This window comes from Lycium ferocissimum, chromosome 10, assembly GCF_029784015.1.
Source record: "Lycium ferocissimum isolate CSIRO_LF1 chromosome 10, AGI_CSIRO_Lferr_CH_V1, whole genome shotgun sequence".
NCBI lineage: Eukaryota > Viridiplantae > Streptophyta > Magnoliopsida > Solanales > Solanaceae > Lycium > Lycium ferocissimum.
The window spans coordinates 11,890,793-11,910,264 of record NC_081351.1 but is presented as its reverse complement, the minus strand read 5'-3'; the positions used below and the strand labels follow the sequence as shown (position 1 = coordinate 11,910,264).

The 19,472-nt window shown below is 32.0% G+C and overlaps 1 protein-coding gene across 3 annotated transcripts; it reads left to right on the top strand.

Moving 5' to 3' along the window:
- The first annotated feature begins 14,934 nt into the window (after positions 1-14,934).
- On the top strand, positions 14,935-19,093 carry LOC132032470 (probable serine/threonine-protein kinase PBL2). Of its 3 annotated transcripts, none has more exons than XM_059422090.1 (6): positions 14,935-15,169; positions 16,353-16,660; positions 17,144-17,279; positions 17,392-17,528; positions 17,637-17,760; positions 18,511-19,093. In XM_059422090.1, the coding sequence occupies exons 1-6, from the start codon at positions 15,109-15,111 to the stop codon at positions 18,861-18,863; spliced, it is 1,119 nt and encodes a 372-aa protein (XP_059278073.1). In that variant the 5' UTR covers positions 14,935-15,108; the 3' UTR covers positions 18,864-19,093. The 3 variants fall into 3 exon arrangements, with proteins under 3 accessions (XP_059278073.1, XP_059278075.1, XP_059278074.1); XM_059422092.1 differs by lacking the exon at positions 14,935-15,169 and adding an exon at positions 15,186-15,636; XM_059422091.1 differs by lacking the exon at positions 14,935-15,169 and adding an exon at positions 16,946-17,045 and having other exon boundaries at positions 16,518-16,703.
- The last annotated feature ends 379 nt before the right edge of the window (positions 19,094-19,472 follow it).

The following is a 19,472-nucleotide window of genomic DNA, read 5'->3' as shown; positions in this document are numbered from 1 at the left end:
TTGTATTTTCTGTTTTTCTTTACTTTTCTGTTGTCTGTATAGTTTTTTATCTCTTAAAAAAATAACAGCTAGCCTTGAGCTAGTTGATTTGCTTAAAAAAAAAAAAAAATATATATATATATATATATATTATGTGGCATAGTTCGAATTTCAAGAGTCAAACAGTTTAATTTTGACCGTGAATTCGTACATGAAATCTTAAATTTTTTGAAATAAAATTATTTGAAAATTACGTAAAAAGTAATATAAATCATCTTAATTGACAATTCAAAATATTTAAAAGATATATGAGAAAATTACGATCAAATAAAGACTTGTTTAAATCGAAATCCAAAAGGTATCACGTAAATTAGGATGGAGGGAATATGTCATATGCAATATGAGTTATACACAGGAATTAACTTTAAAATATTTTCTTGACCTCCATACCTTCTTATCTAAGGGCAATTTTGGAACATTACATGAATTTTATCATTTATTTTTGTTCCGTCAAAAAAATCAAAATAAGAAGCGAGATTAGCATAATATCTCAAACCACAAGTGAGATTTATGTTACAGGAATAAACCTTGATGGAGGTCTTTGAAATTATCCCTAGAAAAATAGTTCCTTTCAGAAAAGGCATCTCCTTACCGAGTCATCTCTATCAATTATCTCTTTTTGTTTGTGTGCTTTCTTTTTAAATACGTCGAAAAACACTTTGGGTTTTGAAACAATAACTTTAGTATTTCACAACCATAACTTTGTCAGCATTCTCTTAGTGCCGTAGGCTGAAGTTACTAAAGAACTGAGAAAATTTAGATTTGTGCTTCATGTTACCAGATCATCAAGAAAATTAATATCCTCTATATGTCGGGTTTATTTAGGAAGAGTCTGAAAGAATTTAGGTTTGGAAACCAAACGTTCTTGAACAATTGTGTGTATATATATATATATATATATATATATATATATATATATATATAAAACACACACACACACCTTACATATTTTAGGGATTAATACAAAAATTATGCAAGTCAGACAGGAAACACGGAGAACTATGTTTTCGGTTCGTTGTCATATGTTAGTAAATCTATTGATGGTAGATAGGGGCGGAGCTATGTTTTTTACATATTGAATAGGCCTTGGTCTAAATTGTGTATTTGTCTTAACAAATTCATTAAATATGTTCAAATTATTAATTTAGAACCTGGTAACTTAAAAGAACTAGAATCGAACTCATAAGCTTCAAATCCTAGCTCGACCTTTGTGTACATACCTTCACACTCTTTCCTACTTTTATTCTATCTTCGATTGATCCTGTTAGAAAAATATTATTTTCTATTTAATATCTCAAAAATAAAAAGAATAGTTTTAATGTTCTTGTTGACTTTAATGCAAAAGACTTGATTCTATTTTATTAGCCTTAATAATATATTGAATAAATTTCCATTGCCAAATGGTATTATTGTATTTAATTTGGTCACTTGATGACACTTTATGATATATAATATATATGTTGATTTTGTCCTAACGTTGCAATGGCAAATTTCTTATGAATTGCCATTATTGGCTTTTACAATATTATATTCAATATTGATTGTATTGTAGAAAAGATTTTGACCATTTGAATGGCCTTAAGTCATCTTTGTTCTATCCATAATATCGTCCCTATTTCAATCTATATATACTAAAAGTTATTTTCATTAGTGAAAAGAAAAACATAGGGAAACTACTTTTCTCATTTTGTATTGATGAGATAAATCTTTGTTAGATTCGCTCCTAGTTTTATACTAGAAGAGCTTGTTGAATCGGGGGATACACCCATACGGGTGAAATATCCTTAAGGACAAGCCATTGGCATGCCTCAAGCTACAAAGAATTCTCTACTATTGTTCGTGATCAAGTATTTTCCTGCTTAAAGAAATTCCTACAAGTGTTCGTGTTGAAGAGAAGTCATTACAAGTGTTCGTGATGAAGAGAAGTCCCTACAAGTGTTCGTGATGAAGTATTTTCCGTAAAATTTCCAACAATCTTAAGGATATTTCTCACTTATGTTCTTACGGAAAATTAAAAGAAATTAACTTAGTACAATGCGTCTAAGTTAATGTTTCGGTTATAGTATAATGGAAAATATATGATCTAAAAGTAAAGTAGTAATGATTTTGATATGATTAATTTATACTTTTATTTGAGACTTTTAAGTTGTGCTTGGATAGTAGTTTTAGTGATTATCTTCTCTAAGATTTAATATTGAGTTTGGTGTTTGATTATAGTGTAAAATTATAAGTGGGTTTATCATGATGTTTACAAGTTTGAGATTTTGTGGTGAACATTATATTGGATAATTTAGACTCAAAATTAATCATGTTTTTTTTGTCTTAGTCATTTACTCAACAAAATGCTAATACAATGAATTTGTGTTGTTGTTATATTATTTTAGGTAGCTCTTAAATAATGTCCAAGCCATTTGTATATTTGTGGATAATCTATATTTGAGGTGTAAGATGAGTGCAAAGATATGTATAATAATATGCATATATATGTTGTGATAATTTTTTGAAAAGTTGTTGAAATTGATGTTTATCTTTATAGATTAATTATGGTGCAAGAATTTGTAGACCTATCGAGATCTGTGTTTGTATAAGTTGTGTTCTTTGCACATTAAAGAGATTTGGTAAATTTAATTTAGGCTTTAAAATTATCTTGCTTGATGATTTGGATGAAGAAATGTTGAATTATGACAAACTTTTCCTACAAATGTGAGATATTTATGTGGAAATTTTACTTTAGTGTGAAGGTTTTGATTGTTATTTGTGTGTGACCAACTATGTCATCATGTTCATCAATGTAGAGAAGATTCGGAGAATGATAATCCTCCTAATTAAAAAAATAATTTTGGTTAAGCGGATGATATATTTATTGTGGTCATTTCTCGAGCAAATCTTGTGACTAATGTAAGATATTGGGTGTTAGATGACTTTGATACTACTAATCATATTTGTGCAAGTAAAGTTAATTTTGTGTGCTACACTCAAGTTGAAGAAGAAGAAAAATGATTTACTTGTGTTGGTGATTCAAGAACTATTTAAGGTCTTAGAATAATATAAAATAAAAAAAATTCTTAAAACTATTTTTGAAAAATATTGATGTTATCATTGGAGTGAATACTCTATTTGAAGCTGATGAGGTTGTTTCCAAATTGTGGACAATAAGTATTGGAATTATGATTTATATGTGCTTACTATTTTTAAAAAAATACTTTTAAAATCGATACTTATTTTTCTCATATTGTTTTTCTTAAAAATATTTATTGATGATGACATATTGTGAGTATAGCTACTTGGGTGAGTTATATTATTAGCTTGTTATTTATAAGATGATATGTTTTATGAGAATTAGTAATACTACTTGTGAGGTTATGAAAGTATTGTTCCCTTATTTTAAATATTTTGAAAATGTGGGGTTTACGGTGTTATGAGGTAAGAAAGTCCTTACTTTGAAATTTTTGAAATTATGGGGGTCATGATATCTTACTAGAGTTATTTTGAGAGAATGTTTTAAAAGTGATAATATTTCAATTGGTCTTGTTATTCAAAATGTTTTTGAAAAAAAAAAAATATGGTGTTATTTCCTTTCTCGGTACATGGTTTTGAAAAGAACCAATTGATGGATAAGTGTTATAGTGAATTAATATTTGATGTACTAGAGAGGATACAATGATCTTTGGATCTCAAAATCCACTAGTGAGTATGTGTTTACCCTTTGTGGGGTGTAATAATCAATATGAAAATAAGCCAAGTAGATCATAATGAAATATGAGTTTATGGTTTGAAGTTGGCTAGTGATGAGGTTAAGATACTTCTTATGAGTATTGAGGATGGGATAAAACCAACATGTATATATTGTGGTTGCCAAACAACATTAGTTGTGTGAGAAAATAATTTCTTAATAGCGCTATTGTGAGATGTGATAATTTTTATAATTGTGTGAAGTCTGAGGTGAATTTGGCCGATTCGCAAGAATAAAAGAAACATCGAGGGGAATGAGACTTTTGTCAATTGAGAAGATCAACAATGATGGTAACCCAACCTATGTGATTGGAGATCCCATGAATTAGGTTCATATGGGTAATAACGAGTCATTAGTTGATCAAAAGTACACTATTAAATTATGTCTCTTCCTATGGTGTGTGAATATAGTGCAGTTCTGCAAGGCAAAGTGAGGCAGAGTATAAACTCTTAATCCATTACCATATCCTTTATAAAGGGTGTATTGCTCTTCGTAATACACTTGATGGGTGGACCTATATGAGTGTGGAGTGGTGCCGCTCCTATGAAATTGTGACGGATTTCTAGAGCACTCATGAATACCAGGACACGCGCATGGCCTCTTAGCGCAAAACCGCGATAACAACAAAGATTGTGCGAGTATAATGTGATAGAATAAGACCCTAGGCTTACAAAAGAATTCTTGGTTCATAGAAGTTCTAAACTTCACCAATTGTTCTGTAAGTTTAATCTTATTTTATCTAGGTCTGGTTCATAGTCTACGAGACACCAGATTCGACGCATTGTACTCATATGTGAAAACCCTGCAAAGAAAACTTCTTATTTTATTTATTTTATTATTTTTGAGATATATGGGGGATTGTTAGAAAAATATTATTTTCTATTTAATATCTCAAAAATAAAAAATTCTAGTTTTAATGTTCTTGTTGACTTTAATGCAAAATATTTTACTTGATTCTATTTTACATTTAATTAGCCTTAATAGCTTAGCTTTTATTTGAATAAATTTCATTGCCAAATGATATTATTGTATTTAATTTGGTCATTGATGACACTTTATGATATATAATTATATGTTGACGTTTATCCTAACGTTGCAATTTTGCTATTCATTATGAATTGCCATTATTGGCTTTTACAATATTATATTCGGAATATTGATTGTATTGTATAAATAATATTTTCAACCATTTGAATGGCCTTAAGTCATCTTTAAAAATATCTATCCATAATATCAGGTCCCTATTTCAATCTATATATACTAAAAGTTATTTTCATTAGTAGAAAAGAAAAAACATAGGGAAAACTACTTCTTCTCATTTTGTATTATGGGTTTTTATGAGATAAATCTTTGTTAGATTCTGGCTCCTAGTTTTATACTAGAAAAGCTTGTTGAATCCTGGGGGATACACCCATACCGGGTGAAATATCCTTAAGGACAGTGCCATTGGCATGCCTCAAGCTACAAAGAATTCTCTACTATTGTTCGTGATCAAGTATTTTCCTCAAGCTTAAAAGAAATTCCTACAAGTGTTCGTGTTGAAGAGAAGTCATTACAAGTGTTCGTGATGAAGAGAAGTCCCTACAAGTGTTCGTGATGAAGTATTTTCCGTAAAATTTCCAACAGATCCTTGGTCAGCGCTTGGTTATCCCCCAACCCGAGCCTCTTCCTTGGTTTGTTTGGCATTCTCACATATCTCGAGGCTCTCATTACCCTTATGTGGGCTTGCACATAATTCAACTCTAACTCCATTACCTCTTAAGCTCATTTTTAGTCAAATAAACTGCTAAAATCTATGGGGCTTTCCCATGTTTAACACATGTATGGAACGTGAAAAGCGCGCAACTCAATTTCATCCAGAGGCGATAAATAGAAAAATTAAAGATTGCGGGTAACAAAAATACCGAATAGTTTAGGTATGTAAGTTGCAACTACTCCATACTTTAATACAATTTTATTCTAAAGAAAATACCACGAGTCTAACACATGTATGACACGTGAATAGCACACATTAACTCAATTGGAAAATCGGCCAATCAAGTCAGGGAATGTTCTGCTTTCTTGTCCAGAATCCAAACATATAAGCTTAAAAGGCCGTGTGATATTCACTCGTCACAAACAGAGATCACATCAAAAATTAATTGGACTAAAAAAAATTAAGAATTGAACACATGTTAACAAAATCAAAAAACTGAAAGGTACCTGGAACAATGATAATTTTCTAACTTTTTTTTTCTCTCCATGCAGCTTTGATAGTGCCGAAGTAGTCATGTTGTCTGAGTATATATTGAGGAAACAGTGGTACAGGTGTTACATCCGCATTTGCATGGCATGCAGCTGGCTGCTTACGTTTTCTTCCAAAGTACACTGACAGTTGAGAAATCTCTTGTCTGCTACTTATTCTTGGGAAAGTTTCATTTAATTGGTCTTCTTCAACTTCCGTGCTCTTCTTCCTACAGAATGAAAAGTGAAAACATTTGTAAAAGTGGGGAGAAAGAAAAGGATTACATTCAGAAAGTGAACAACTCTTGACACATAATTGAAAAAATTTACTCCCTCTGTCCCAATTTATGTGGCACAGTTTGAATTTTGAGCGTGAGTTCAAATATGAAATATTTAAACTAGTTGAAATAAAATTAGCATATTTGAGAACTACGTAAAAAGTACTATAAGTCATTATAATTGGAAATTCAAAATATTTTAAAGATATATGAGAAAATTACGGTCAAAGAAAGACTTGTTTGGATCGAAATACGAAATATATCACATAAATTGGGATGGAGGGAGTATGTAGTATGTAATATGCGTTATACCCGGGAATTAACTTAAAAATTTGTCCTCCAAATTCTTAAGTGCATTAGCTCATGTATTATGATTTTATAAATTACTCGGCATAAATTCGTGGTCTAAAATAAAACCATAGACGTTTGTGTGGCTATAAATAATTTTAGTAAGGGTAAAATGGAAATTTTAAAATAAGTTATTTCTAATTAGAGAAAGATGACATTCTTTCTCGGACGGACTGAAAATGAAAATTTGCCACATAAACTGGGACGGAGCTAGGGAGTATAATTTATAAAGGCATAATATATAAACAGGCCCTCAAACTTGGCCTCAGCTGGCAAGTATGCTCTCTAACTTTGGGTGTGCACAATTAGGCACCTCAACTTATATAAAGTTAAACACGTAAATACAAATATTGACGTGGTACTGACGAGGCACATAAACTTAGAGGTGCCTAGATCATCATTTTGTAAGTTGGAGAGTTCATCTGGCAAAGTAGAGACAAGTTGAGGTGCTACTTGTGCAAACCCAAAGTTGGAGGGCATACTTGCCAGCTGAAGTCAAATTTAAGGGCTTGTTTATGTATTATGCCTTTTATAAATTACTCGATAGAAATATATAAATCGTAATAAGCTGTGTCTAGTTTTCCTATGATTTGAGTTTGGTGCATACACAATATATAAGTTTTGTGCGCCAATAAGTTGAATTGACCTAGTTTTTCATAGCAATCCTAATAATACATAATAACATTCTATAACAAATTAAATTGAATTGACAAGTTATATATAATATTTTACATTGTTAGTGCATTTTAAATGGCTCTCATGTGCAACTAACACAACCGGCTACATATAAGTGTATCCAAAGCAAGCTAAGTTTTATAGCCTGTTTGGCCGTTTATTTTCCCCCAAAAGTCTTATTTTTTTCAATAAGTGCTTATTTTAAAAAAGTGAGGTGTTTGGCACTTTTGGGGAGTAGCGGCAGATTTTTAAAAAAAAAATAGCTTTGCCCAAAGCACTTTTTGAAAAGTACTTTTTGAGAAAAATACACATAAAAGCAAAAGCACTAATTACATCGCTCAAAAGTACTTTTTAAATTAATTGGCCAAACACAAACCGCTTTTAGCCAAAAACTTTTTTTGAAAAGTACTTTTTGAAAAAATACTTTAAAATATTTTTTAAAACAAACAGTATTAAATTGCTTTATTTGTTCTTTTATAATTTTTTAGTACCTAATAAAATTAATATTTTTCTTTATTATAGTTATATATAACATATCAAAAAAAAATGTCCTTTTGAAAATATTTTGAAGAATTCTCATAGATCAATTTGAGTTAAATATCAACCCAAATTTGATGACTGAAATGTGTTGGGTTGAAATCAGCTGAGCTAATAAAAGACGGGTGAATAACTGTCCTAAACTTCAACGAGTTAGGCGGACTATGATTTTATGAAATAAAGCAAAAAGAGAGAGGAAAATGAAGAGAGGGGTTGAGTTTTTCTGTGGTTTCTTTTGTAGTGCCATTAATACTTACATTTACAGTGGGAAAAAATTCATTTTGAGATTTCTTAATGGCTATTCTAGTTGGAAGCTGATCTTGGATCTCGAGTTGGGCAGACAGACCAGATAGGACGGGTTGAATAGAGGCCCGTTTGGCTGTTCCATGTAGAGACTAGAGAGCTAATGAGTCCAGAATCAACTTGATTTGTATTTTTTACAAACGACCAAATTAATGTGAAAAAAATGAAAAATGAATTTTTTGCACGGATTTCCCTTCAAACGCGCCTATCTTTCATTTTTGTCCCTCGTATCTGTGTTCTTTAATTAATTTTTTGCCCTTGCTGCTCATTTAATGAAAATATCAAGACCTGCTTCGCTCGGCATAAGTTTTGTAGAAATTAAGTTATGCAACATAAATTGTATAGTATTTTTAGAATTTGTTTTAGTGTTCAGATATTGGAGTTATGCTTTTTTGGGGCATATGTTATTTATCCTTTTTGAGTTGAATAACGTGCCTGTTTTGTGGAGTTTGATGTGTTTTTTGCCATTTTTATGTTGAGTTTTGAAAGTTTTGTCATGTCCGACATAACTTGTGTGATATTATGATATGAAAATATAAACTTATGTTGCACGAAAAGTGTTGAAGGACAAAAATTAAAGACCACATACTTGGGGCAAAGATTAAAGATCACCCCGAAATAGGGGCATTTGTGCGAATTGGCCCAGGAAAAATTGCGTGATATAATGACTTCAGCCCACTAATTAACATTTAACAATATTTTAAAATTATTACAAAAACTAGTTAAATTTTCATTTTATAGTACATTTTTACTTTATGTATGTATGACAAAGCCTTGGAGCAACATAACGCTTTTAGGAAGAGAGTTTGTTTAGGAGCGGTAAAGTTTTCCTCGCTGCATCTATAGTTCATGGATTCGACATCTGCGAGCAAATCTTTAATGCCAGACTTCCGTAGTAGGTTGTCTACATCATACCCCTTTAATTTATAGTGTCTGCGTAAAATGCGGATGCTTTATGCACAAGATTGTCGTATGTATGTATGATGGCCAGTGTATGTATGTATGTCTGTGTGTATATCCGCTGGTGTATGTTTGTATGTATGATATGTTTTGAAAATTCAGTAATATCTCCATAATTTGCTATTAGGGGTATAAAAAGTATAATATCAACTTTTACAAATACTCAAGATATAATTGGGACACAAATGCTCGGAATGATGGGTTAAGTTGTTACGAGAGAAAAACATCTTTGCTAATTTTTTCTTCAAGTTAATAGTATCAAAGGTTTCAATAGTTGATGATGTTGTCAATAGACTGTTGATGAGCTTATAATTTTCTTTCTTTTTGAAAAATAAACATGGTCCAAGCAATCGTGAGCAGTTTAAACGATTATTACCCAAATTTCTTTTATAATACAATAGTTTAATATAATTAAAACTGTTGAAAAATGACATTTTTATTTTATATAGAATAAGGTAGTAAGAACTTCTAGAATAGTCTAAAATGGCAAGTAGATTACATATGACTAATCTACTAAGACAAAAAAGAATAATTTGATCTTACGTTAAAGTCTTATGCACGTACTAGAAAGATGTCAATTTGTGGAGCCAAGTTGGTTCATAAATAGTTCAGATTCAACTAATAAAATGACAAGAAGATCGAAATTCCTATGTTGAAATTTGGACTATTCCACCTCCCTAATTGGACTAGTAAACAACTTATGAGACAAAACAAGATACACTATTTTTGATATTATAATTAAATAACTCAAACTAGGGAAAATGACTAAAATACACTCCAAACTATGCCCGTATTTGCTATAACACACATAACCTTTACAGGGTCATATTACGCCCCTGGATTATTTTAAACTAAAATATATACCTTCCTGGCTGGCCACTTGCAAATCTGAGTTAAGTGGGTGATGCGTACGCACCGCCACATGTATATATCACAATTTTAAAATATTTTTATAGTTTTCCTTTTCTTTTTCTTAAGGGTCTTCTTCTTTTAAAACCTAAAACAACATATCTCTTTCTCATTTCTTCATGATCCAGCCGCCTCTCCTATGAGCTACACCATGAGCCTCCATCACTGCCACTGACCGCGATTGTCTGGCGACGAGTCACTTCCTTTTTCCCCTCTTTTCTCACGTTTTTGTACTCTTTCTTAAGTCATAGATCTGACGAGCTCAACTTGGTTCAATAAGAACCCAAGAAATGGTATTGAAACACTTTCTAAATCAGTTTATTATCCAATTCTTGGCTCAAACAATAAAACCAAGCCAGATCTACTCCAAAACATACAATCAAATCCAAGAAACAGGTGGCTAAAAAATGAAAAATATTATGAAAATCAAATAGAAAATGGGTGGCTGGAAAAATATTAAATATGAAAAAGAAGGAAAGAATAAGAAAAGAAAAAAAATTAAAGAATTAAAGCAAATATATTTAATGAAAGAAATATTGAAAAAATACTTTTTTAAATATTTTTATTTGTTTCTGACTCTCACAAAGAGAGTGAACTACACTCTCTGTGCCATCTCACCATTAGGGAAGTAAATATTAAAGTTCAAAATAATCCAGCAGGGGTAATAGGACCCCCTGCAAATTAAAGATTAGTTGTGTTACCGTAAATACGGGCATAGTTTGGGGTGTATTTTAGTCATTTCATTTTGCAGTTACAAAGCATTAAAGAGAAGTTTGTTTTTAGTTAAGTGTTGTGATGGACTATGCTACCATTTCACATATATAATTACACTAGCAACATATGCTCGTGCACCGAACATGTTTATTCACTTTAATTAGCCAGTCTTTAAGATTTGTATTTTGAAAATAACTTTTAAAAACATTCTAATTGTTATTACATATAACAACATATACAAGATGTATTCTATGTACCATCACATTAGTTATAATTAGAAAATGGAGTTTAAAAATTAAAAACATATGATGAAATTAAGTTTTTGAGATGGAAGAGTCGGACTTTTTTCACATTGTCATAATAAGGAAAGTTATTCATCGATGTGAAAAAGAAAATTAGTAAGACTATGAGGGAAAATTAATATTTTGATTCTAGATTTTTTTCTTTTAAATTCTTTAATATATGTTATATGCATCTTAATTGACGGTTGATATCCATCTCAATTAACTAATTGTTCAGATCCAAACATAAGAACCATTGTTGTATATATTGAATTTTTTAAAAGCAAAACTAATAAAATATTTTTATTAAATTAATTAAAAAATATATTATGATTTTTTGTATTAACAATTATAGATAAAAAGAATTGTTACAAAAAAATCAAAATTAGAAAGATATATGTTATATCGTAAATCACCAAATTTTAATCCCGAAATGAAAATATAAAGTAATACATTTTATAAATGTAAAGAAACAATAATCAGATATGCAAAGGAGAGTAAAATAAGTAAAGTATTGACAAAGAAGGAAAACGGGGATAAAAGTCACTCCCTCCCTTCACTTTTACTTGTCCACGTTGACATATCAGGAGAAAGAAATTTTTCTTCTTCTTATTTTACTCTTCACATTAATTATTCATTTTCAAATCATTTTCTAAGGTTATTGAGACTATACACTAATAAATATGGATATTATGATAAAATATATACTTCATTTATTAATTCTTAAAGAACGTGAAAAGTCAAAAGTGAACAAGTAAAAGTGCACGGAGGGAATAAATATGTGTAGGAGAATTAAAATTGAAGTGCATATGTGTATACATGAGAAGAGAATAAATACTCAGTACTATGACATATGTCCAAGTGGGATAAAAAAATAGTTGGATAAAGTGTACAATGTATATAACTTTTGGTAAAAATTTGCATTGCTATTGTTCGTCCTCTCTTCACGTTTAAAGTATTGTCAAAGAAGGAAAACAGGGATAAAAGTCACTCCCTCTGTTCACTTTTACTTGTCCATGTTAACATATCGAGAGAAAGAAATTTTTGTTCTTATTATTAATTTTACCCTTCACATTAATTATTCATTTTCAATTCATTTTCCAAGGCTATTAATACTTACACCAATAAATATGAATATTATGGTAAAATATATACTCCTTCCGTCTCAAATTACTTGCCACTTTACTTTTTGCACGCCCCTTAAGAAATCATAAATAAAAGATGTATTTTACTATCTTACCCCTATCTCTCTCCAATAAATACATTCTAATCAAAATTGGCTATTATCAAGAACATTTATTACTAAGGGTAAGATGGAAAAGATTTAATTAATTTTATCTTGCTTTTATAAATGAACAAGTAATTTGGATATATATTTTTAGTAATGTGGCCAAGTAATATGGGACTGAGAGGGTAGATGAGAAAGATTTAATTAATTTTATCTTAGTTTTGTAAATGAACAAGTAATTTGGACATATATTTTCGTAATGTGGCAAAGTAATAAGGGACGGAGGGAATACTTAATTTATTAATTCTTAAAAAATGTGAAAAGTCAAAAGTGAACAAGTAAAAGTGCACGGAGGAAATAAATATGTGTCGGAGAATTAAAATTGAAGTGCATACTTGTATACACGAGAAGAGAATAAATATTCGATCTTGTGACATATGTCCACGTCGGATAAAAAAGTAGTTTAGTAATGTGGCCAAGTAATATGGGACGGAGGGAGTACTTCATTTATTAATTCTTAAAGAACTTGAAAAGTTAAAAGTGAACAAGTAAAAGTGCACGGAGAAAATAAATGTGTCGGAATATTAAAATTGAAGTGCATACGTGTATACATGAGAAGAGAATAAATATTCAGTACTATACCATATGTCCACGTGGGATAAAAAAACAGTTGATTAAAGTGTACAATTTATATAGCTTTTGATATAAGCATTCATTGCTGTGTTAGTCCCTTTTGGACACTTATATATAATAGAAAAATAATAAAAATATAGAATAGAAAAATAGACATATATTTTTAGTAATGTGGCCAAGTAATATGGGACAAAGGGAGTACTTCATTTATTAATTCTTAAAGAACGTGAAAAGTTAAGTATAGTAATGTGACCAAGTAATATGGGACGAATGGAGTACTTCATTTATTAATTCTTAAATAACATGAAGAGTCAAGTAATATGACCAAGTAATATGGGATGAAGAGAATACTTCATTTATTAATTTTTAAAGAACGTGAAAAGTCAAAAGTGAACAAGTATAAGTGCACGGAAGAAATAAATATGTGTCGGAGAATTAAAATCGAAGTGCATACATGTATACATGAGAAGAGAACAAATATTCAGCAAGAACGTGAAAAGTCAAAAGTGAATAAGTAAAAGTACATAGAGGAAATAAATGTGTCGGAGAATTAAAATTGAAGTGCATCCGTCTATACATGAGAAGAGAATAAATATTCAGTACTATGATATATGTCCACGTGGGATTTATTAATTCTTAAAGAACGTGAAAAGTCAAAAGTGAATAATTAAAAGTACACAGAGGAAATAAATTTGTGTAGGAGAATTAAAATTGAACTGCATACGTCTATACATGAAAAGAGAATAAATATTCAGCAAGAACGTGAAAAGTCAAAAGTAAATAAGTAAAGGTGCACGGAGGAAATAAATGTGTCAGAGAATTAAAATTGAAGTGCATATGTCTATACATGAGAAGAGAATAAATATTAAGCACTATGACATATGTCCACGTGGTATAAAAATGTAGTTGGTTAAAGTGTACAAGTTAGTTATATAGCTTTTGGTACAAGCATTCGTTGTGTATACAATTTATAAAGCTTTTGGTACAAGCAGTCAATGTTGTGTTGGTCCCTCTTCCACACTTATATATAATAGAAAAATTTACCAGTGTAAAAGGAAAACAAAAAAAGCATAAAATAATGAATTTCAATCTTCAAAATTTGGTTTTCACTAGGATTAATATCTTTCTATGTAAGATTGAAATTTACATTAAGAACAGTCAAAAGTTAATACATTTGGAACACGAAGGCGAATTCACGTAATTGACACTTTGACCAATGATTAAATAAAAATATGATACCTAGAGAATTTTGACTTGTTTAGCTTTTAATGAAATCTTGATTCCAAATTTAGTGAAGCACACAAAAGAAGACTAAAAATGAATAGGGTGATAGTGTGTTAACACGGGCAACCTTATAAGAGGGGTCATTTGGTAGGTAGTCAAAATTATCCCGGAATTATAATTCCGGGACTAATTTATCTCATTTATTGGGATTATTTTATACCATCTGAAAGATAGTATAAAATAATCCCCGTATAAGTGGGATAAGAAGGGATATCCCATCTCTTGGGATGGAATGCATTTTATACCTTGTTTGGTACAAGGTATAAATTTATTCCAGGATAAATTTATACCTTTTATCAAATATGGTACAAAAAATTAGTGCTGGGATATCTCGAACCATGCACCAAACGACCCCTAAGATTAAGCACTAGAATTATAACACTCAAAAACAATGACCACATAATTAATACAACATTTGGCTGGCGGTTATTAAATGGAGTAATACTCGTATTAATTTATGTGAAAATCTAGGTAACATGTATACTGATAATATATGAATTAACTATTTAAAGACAAAAGTACCTCTTTAAAGTTAGTAATTCATGTATAACAATCTCCTCATCATAAATCACTACTTAACAATCCTTTTATTATTAAACATAAGTAATTTGTACATTATAATCCCCGTATAACTAGTATGTAGAGTAAATCAACTAGTCATATTAGTTGAAAGTCAAAACTCCTATATGATAGCCAAAATAAACTTCACTACTAGGATATACAAATGGCTAAGTGCCCCTTATATGTTGCACAAACTTATTTTCAATAGATATCTTAATTAGGATTTAGCCTTGACCAAAGACCACTTGGGGCTATATCATCTGTTTTAAATCTTTGGGTTCATTCAACTATTTTTCCAAGTATACACTTTTTCTGTTTATTTTCTCTTCTCCTTCTCTATAAATTTTCACTTTTTCAAGGGAAAAAAATATTGAGAAATAAGAATTAAAACTTCTCTTTACTATGGGGAATTGCTCTGGAAAATCTGCAAAGCTTGCTCATGCTTCTTCTAGCCAGTTTTTTGGTACAAATCCCCTATCTATTTCAAATTTATGTCTACACTTTTTTGCATGTAATTTGTACAAAAGTTGACTGCATTGTGATTTGTAAAAGACCTGACATGTGAGAAGAACAATTGTCAAATGAGTGTTTTATTTCTATTCAATAGTATATCCTTGTTCAGCACAAAAAAGTTGAAATTCATATATAGTATCACCATATCCTATCACTCAACAATGGCTTCAAGGCTTTAGGACAAATGGTGGAGCCAGGAATTCTAACAAGAACTTTCAAAAATTTGGAATATTTGTCACACCTGGATTTCGAACCTGCAACCTAAAGCAGTTTTTGAGCCACCTTTGCCGCTACACTAGAAGCTTCCCTTACATTAAAAGCATTCAACAATTTATATATCTACAAAAAAGGATTGTTTTAACCAATTGAAACCTCTTGGACCGTGTAGTTGCATCCCTGTACGGAACTATGATTTATGTAAGTCTTTGCCAATAATAACCCGTGAGACTAAGAATATGCCTGCGCCAGCTTCCTTTGTTTTATCTTCAATTTCTGAATTTGATGGACCAAAAGAGAGATTTAATCATTTTGCTATTGCTGATTTGCTAGTTAATCCTCTCTGTTGACCAATAAATTTCATAATTGTCTCCACCATTTTCAGTGTTTTGCTGATTCTTGGAATCATTGATTTCTAAAGTTTTGAAGAGCTTTCTAGCTGAGAACTTTAAAATTACCACTTCTAGAAAATAGAAGCACAATATTTGTTAGGATTATTTTAGTCTTGTCAGAGATTATAAGACAACAGAAAATGTAGAAAACTTCTAGTGCTAGAGATATTTTTTTAAATAATATTGGACTAAAGTGAGCTTAAATGAAGCAACATGGACAGTGAGGATTCATATACCGACACCAACTAGCTTGGTACTAAGGTGGTGTCATTGTTGTAGTAACTAAAATCACAAACATGTATAGGGCAGCCCGGTGCACTAAGCTCCCGCTATGCTCGGGGTCCGGGGAAGGGCCGGACCACAAACATGTATAAGGTTCATAATTTGATTAAACCATGTTTGGTATTGGCATGGATCCTCTTCTTCTTTTTTTTTTTTTCTTTTTCTGTTGAATGCAACTTCATTATTCAATTCTATATGTCTAATTCTATTAAGCTGCTTACATCTTTGCAATTCTTATTACAGATTCTAAATCTGGCCCTGGATATGAGAAAAAGGATCCGGTTCATCCTCGTAAACAGTCGTTTCATGACAGTTTCCGCCAAAATGATTCATCTGTTCCCAGAAACCTCAAGTCCTTTACCTTCAATGACCTCAAGAATGCCACTAGGAACTTCCGAGCTGATAGTCTTCTCGGGGAGGGAAGTTTTGGATATGTCTTCAAAGGATGGATAGATGAAAATACTTTTGCTCCCTGCAAACCGGGAAGCGGGATGGTGGTAGCTGTCAAGAAACTTAAGCCAGAAAGCTTCCAAGGGCACAGAGAATGGCTTGTATGTCATACGGAAACTGTAACGGCCCAGGTCCAATTGCCAGGTATTGTCCGCTTTGGCCCAAACTTTGGGCCTTCACTGGTTCGTGGCTTTAACTCTAAAGACACCCAGACAACTATGTTGCTCGGACTCTTAAAAAATAATGAGGGGATCCTTCAAAAGCTAAGCATTTTGAGGATCGTACATAGGTGTGGCAACATTTGTGGAGGGTCCGAGCAACACAGCCAGACAGTTGAATTTCTGAGCCCGCCTTATATGACCCTTAAATTTTTCCCTCGCATTTAGATCTGGGATTTGTATAAGGAAAGCTTCACAACGAACCTCCTTTCGAATTCAACTACCAGTAGTACCCGGAGGTTTGGCCAGAGTGGATACTACCTTGGCAGTTAAGCCTAGACCGCTACGAGAACTTTTCTTACAAATATTTTGCAGCACTTGTCTTTTGTCAGATTTAACTTTGTTTTCCACATACCAAACCTGCAGGCAGAGGTTAACTACTTAGGGTTGCTACACCATGAAAATCTAGTGAGGTTAATTGGATATTGCTCAGAGTTTGATAACAGGCTTCTTGTGTATGAGGTCATGGCAAAAGGAAGTTTGGAAAATCATTTATTTAAAAGTGAGTCGATCTCTTTACAGAATTGTTTCCACATAATTTTTCTCCATAGTTCCTATAAAGTTGCTAATCATTAGAAGATTAACATTAATAATCTTTCAATTGTTTTGTGCAGAGGGAGTTCAGCTTATACCTTGGGCGACACGAATGTGTATTGCAGTAGATGTTGCACGAGGCTTGTCCTTCTTACACGGACTTGAAGCAAATGTGATTTACCGCGACCTCAAGGCTTCAAACATACTACTAGACTCAGTAAACCTCTCCAAATCTGGGATGATAATCATTGGCATTAAAGCACTCTTTCCCCAAAAGTTACAAGTAGATTTTAAGTCGCGTAAACTTTTCATTGAACTTCTGCAGGATTTCAATGCCAAGCTATCGGATTTTGGTCTGGCAAGAGATGGTCCTAGTGGAGACAGAACTCATGTCTCAACCAGGGTTGTAGGTACTACGGGTTATGCTGCACCAGAATATGTTGCATCAGGTTTCTTTCACTAAGCACAACTTATGCTTTTCAATTTAACTTGCGGTAAATCTCATCTCATTTGTATCATTTCATGTTTTTCCATCCGTTCCCACTTATTAAAGTAGTTGACAGGCATCACGTATTGAAACTGTTTCTATAAATAATTAGTAATGTGTTTGGATAGAAGTGTTGAAACTGATAATAAGAAGGGCGTCCTTAAATCTGTTTATAAAGCATCAAAATTTTAATTCATCTTTATATGGAAAAGGACGAATGGCAGAAAGGGAATGAAGAGGGAGTTAGAAATTTTGTTTTGGAAAAGATATACCGTGGTTATCAAAAATATTAGGGATAAAATAATTGTAAAAGACATGGTCAAACCAAAATCCTTTGATGTTATAAACAAACCGTCCACCCTCAATCCAGATAAGTTTGTGATCATCGCAATCGCCATGCCTGTAGGCAAGAAGAATACAACTTTCCCTTTCCAAATTGGAGTTTCCAAGTTTGTGAAATCTCCATCTCTTTAAAAAAGATTTATCCTCCTTAATGTAGTTCTGAGCTAGAATTTACTTCTAGTATGTATAAGAAAATGACTTCATACTTATGATAAAACTATATAAAATTACCTTACAAGTGATCTGAACGTGTAAATACTTTTTAAACCATCTGTTAGTGCATAATATTTTTACTTTTTGATATTTTGCATGTCACTAATGTGGTAAAGGCCTTTTTCACTAACTTTCCAACTCAACTTGTTCATAATAGGTCACTTGACACCAAAGAATGATGTCTACGGCTTTGGAGTTGTTCTCTTGGAGTTGCTATCTGGAAAACGAGCGATAGGTGACGAAAACGCAGGAGGTGCTGATGAAACATTGGTGGACTGGGCAAAACCATTCCTAAGTGATAGCAGGAGAGTACTGAGAATCATGGACACAAGGTTGGGAGGACAGTACTCAAAAAAAGGTGTCCAAACTGCAGCTTCCCTTGCCTTGAGGTGCCTCGACGTTGATCCGAGACTCAGGCCAACCATGGATGAGGTTCTAGCTACACTAGAACTTATGCAAGCACCAAAAGATGTCACTAAGATTTCACAGAAGATTAAACAATGCATATGACAAGTCACCCTCAATGTACTCTCATCACAGGCTGATCCAGGATTTGAAAGTTTTGGGTGCCACACCGCTTGTATCTTAAAGAGGATAACTAACAAATTACGTTTATCATCGGTTTTGTAAACAAGGAAGAGCCTTAGCTCAGTGGTCAAGTCTTAAGTTAGAAGAGGTCTATGTTCAATTCTACTTGACCACAATTTTAACAATAAAGGTCCGCTTAACTATTTGCTGAATAGTATGTTCAAGTTGTGGAGTTCCGGGTGCCACACCGCTTGTGTCAATAATTACAGAGGATAAGCATCAAATTACGTTCATCATCGGTTTTGTAAACAAGGAAGAGCCTTAGCTTGTTGGTTGAGTCTTAAGTTAGAAGAGGTCTATGTTCAGTTCTACTTGACCACAATTTTTAACAGTAAAGACTCGCTTAAATATTTTCCAAAAAGTATGTTCAAGTTGTGGTTCAAAACTCCGACTAGTATAAGCAAAATTAAGCTTCTAACCGGCACAGTGGGAAGCACTGTTTATCAGGTTGTTGTGTGTCCCAGTTAAGTATGCTAAAGTCCTAAATGCAGCAATGTTAAAATAGTTTTAAAAAGTGTGCCAGAACGGATT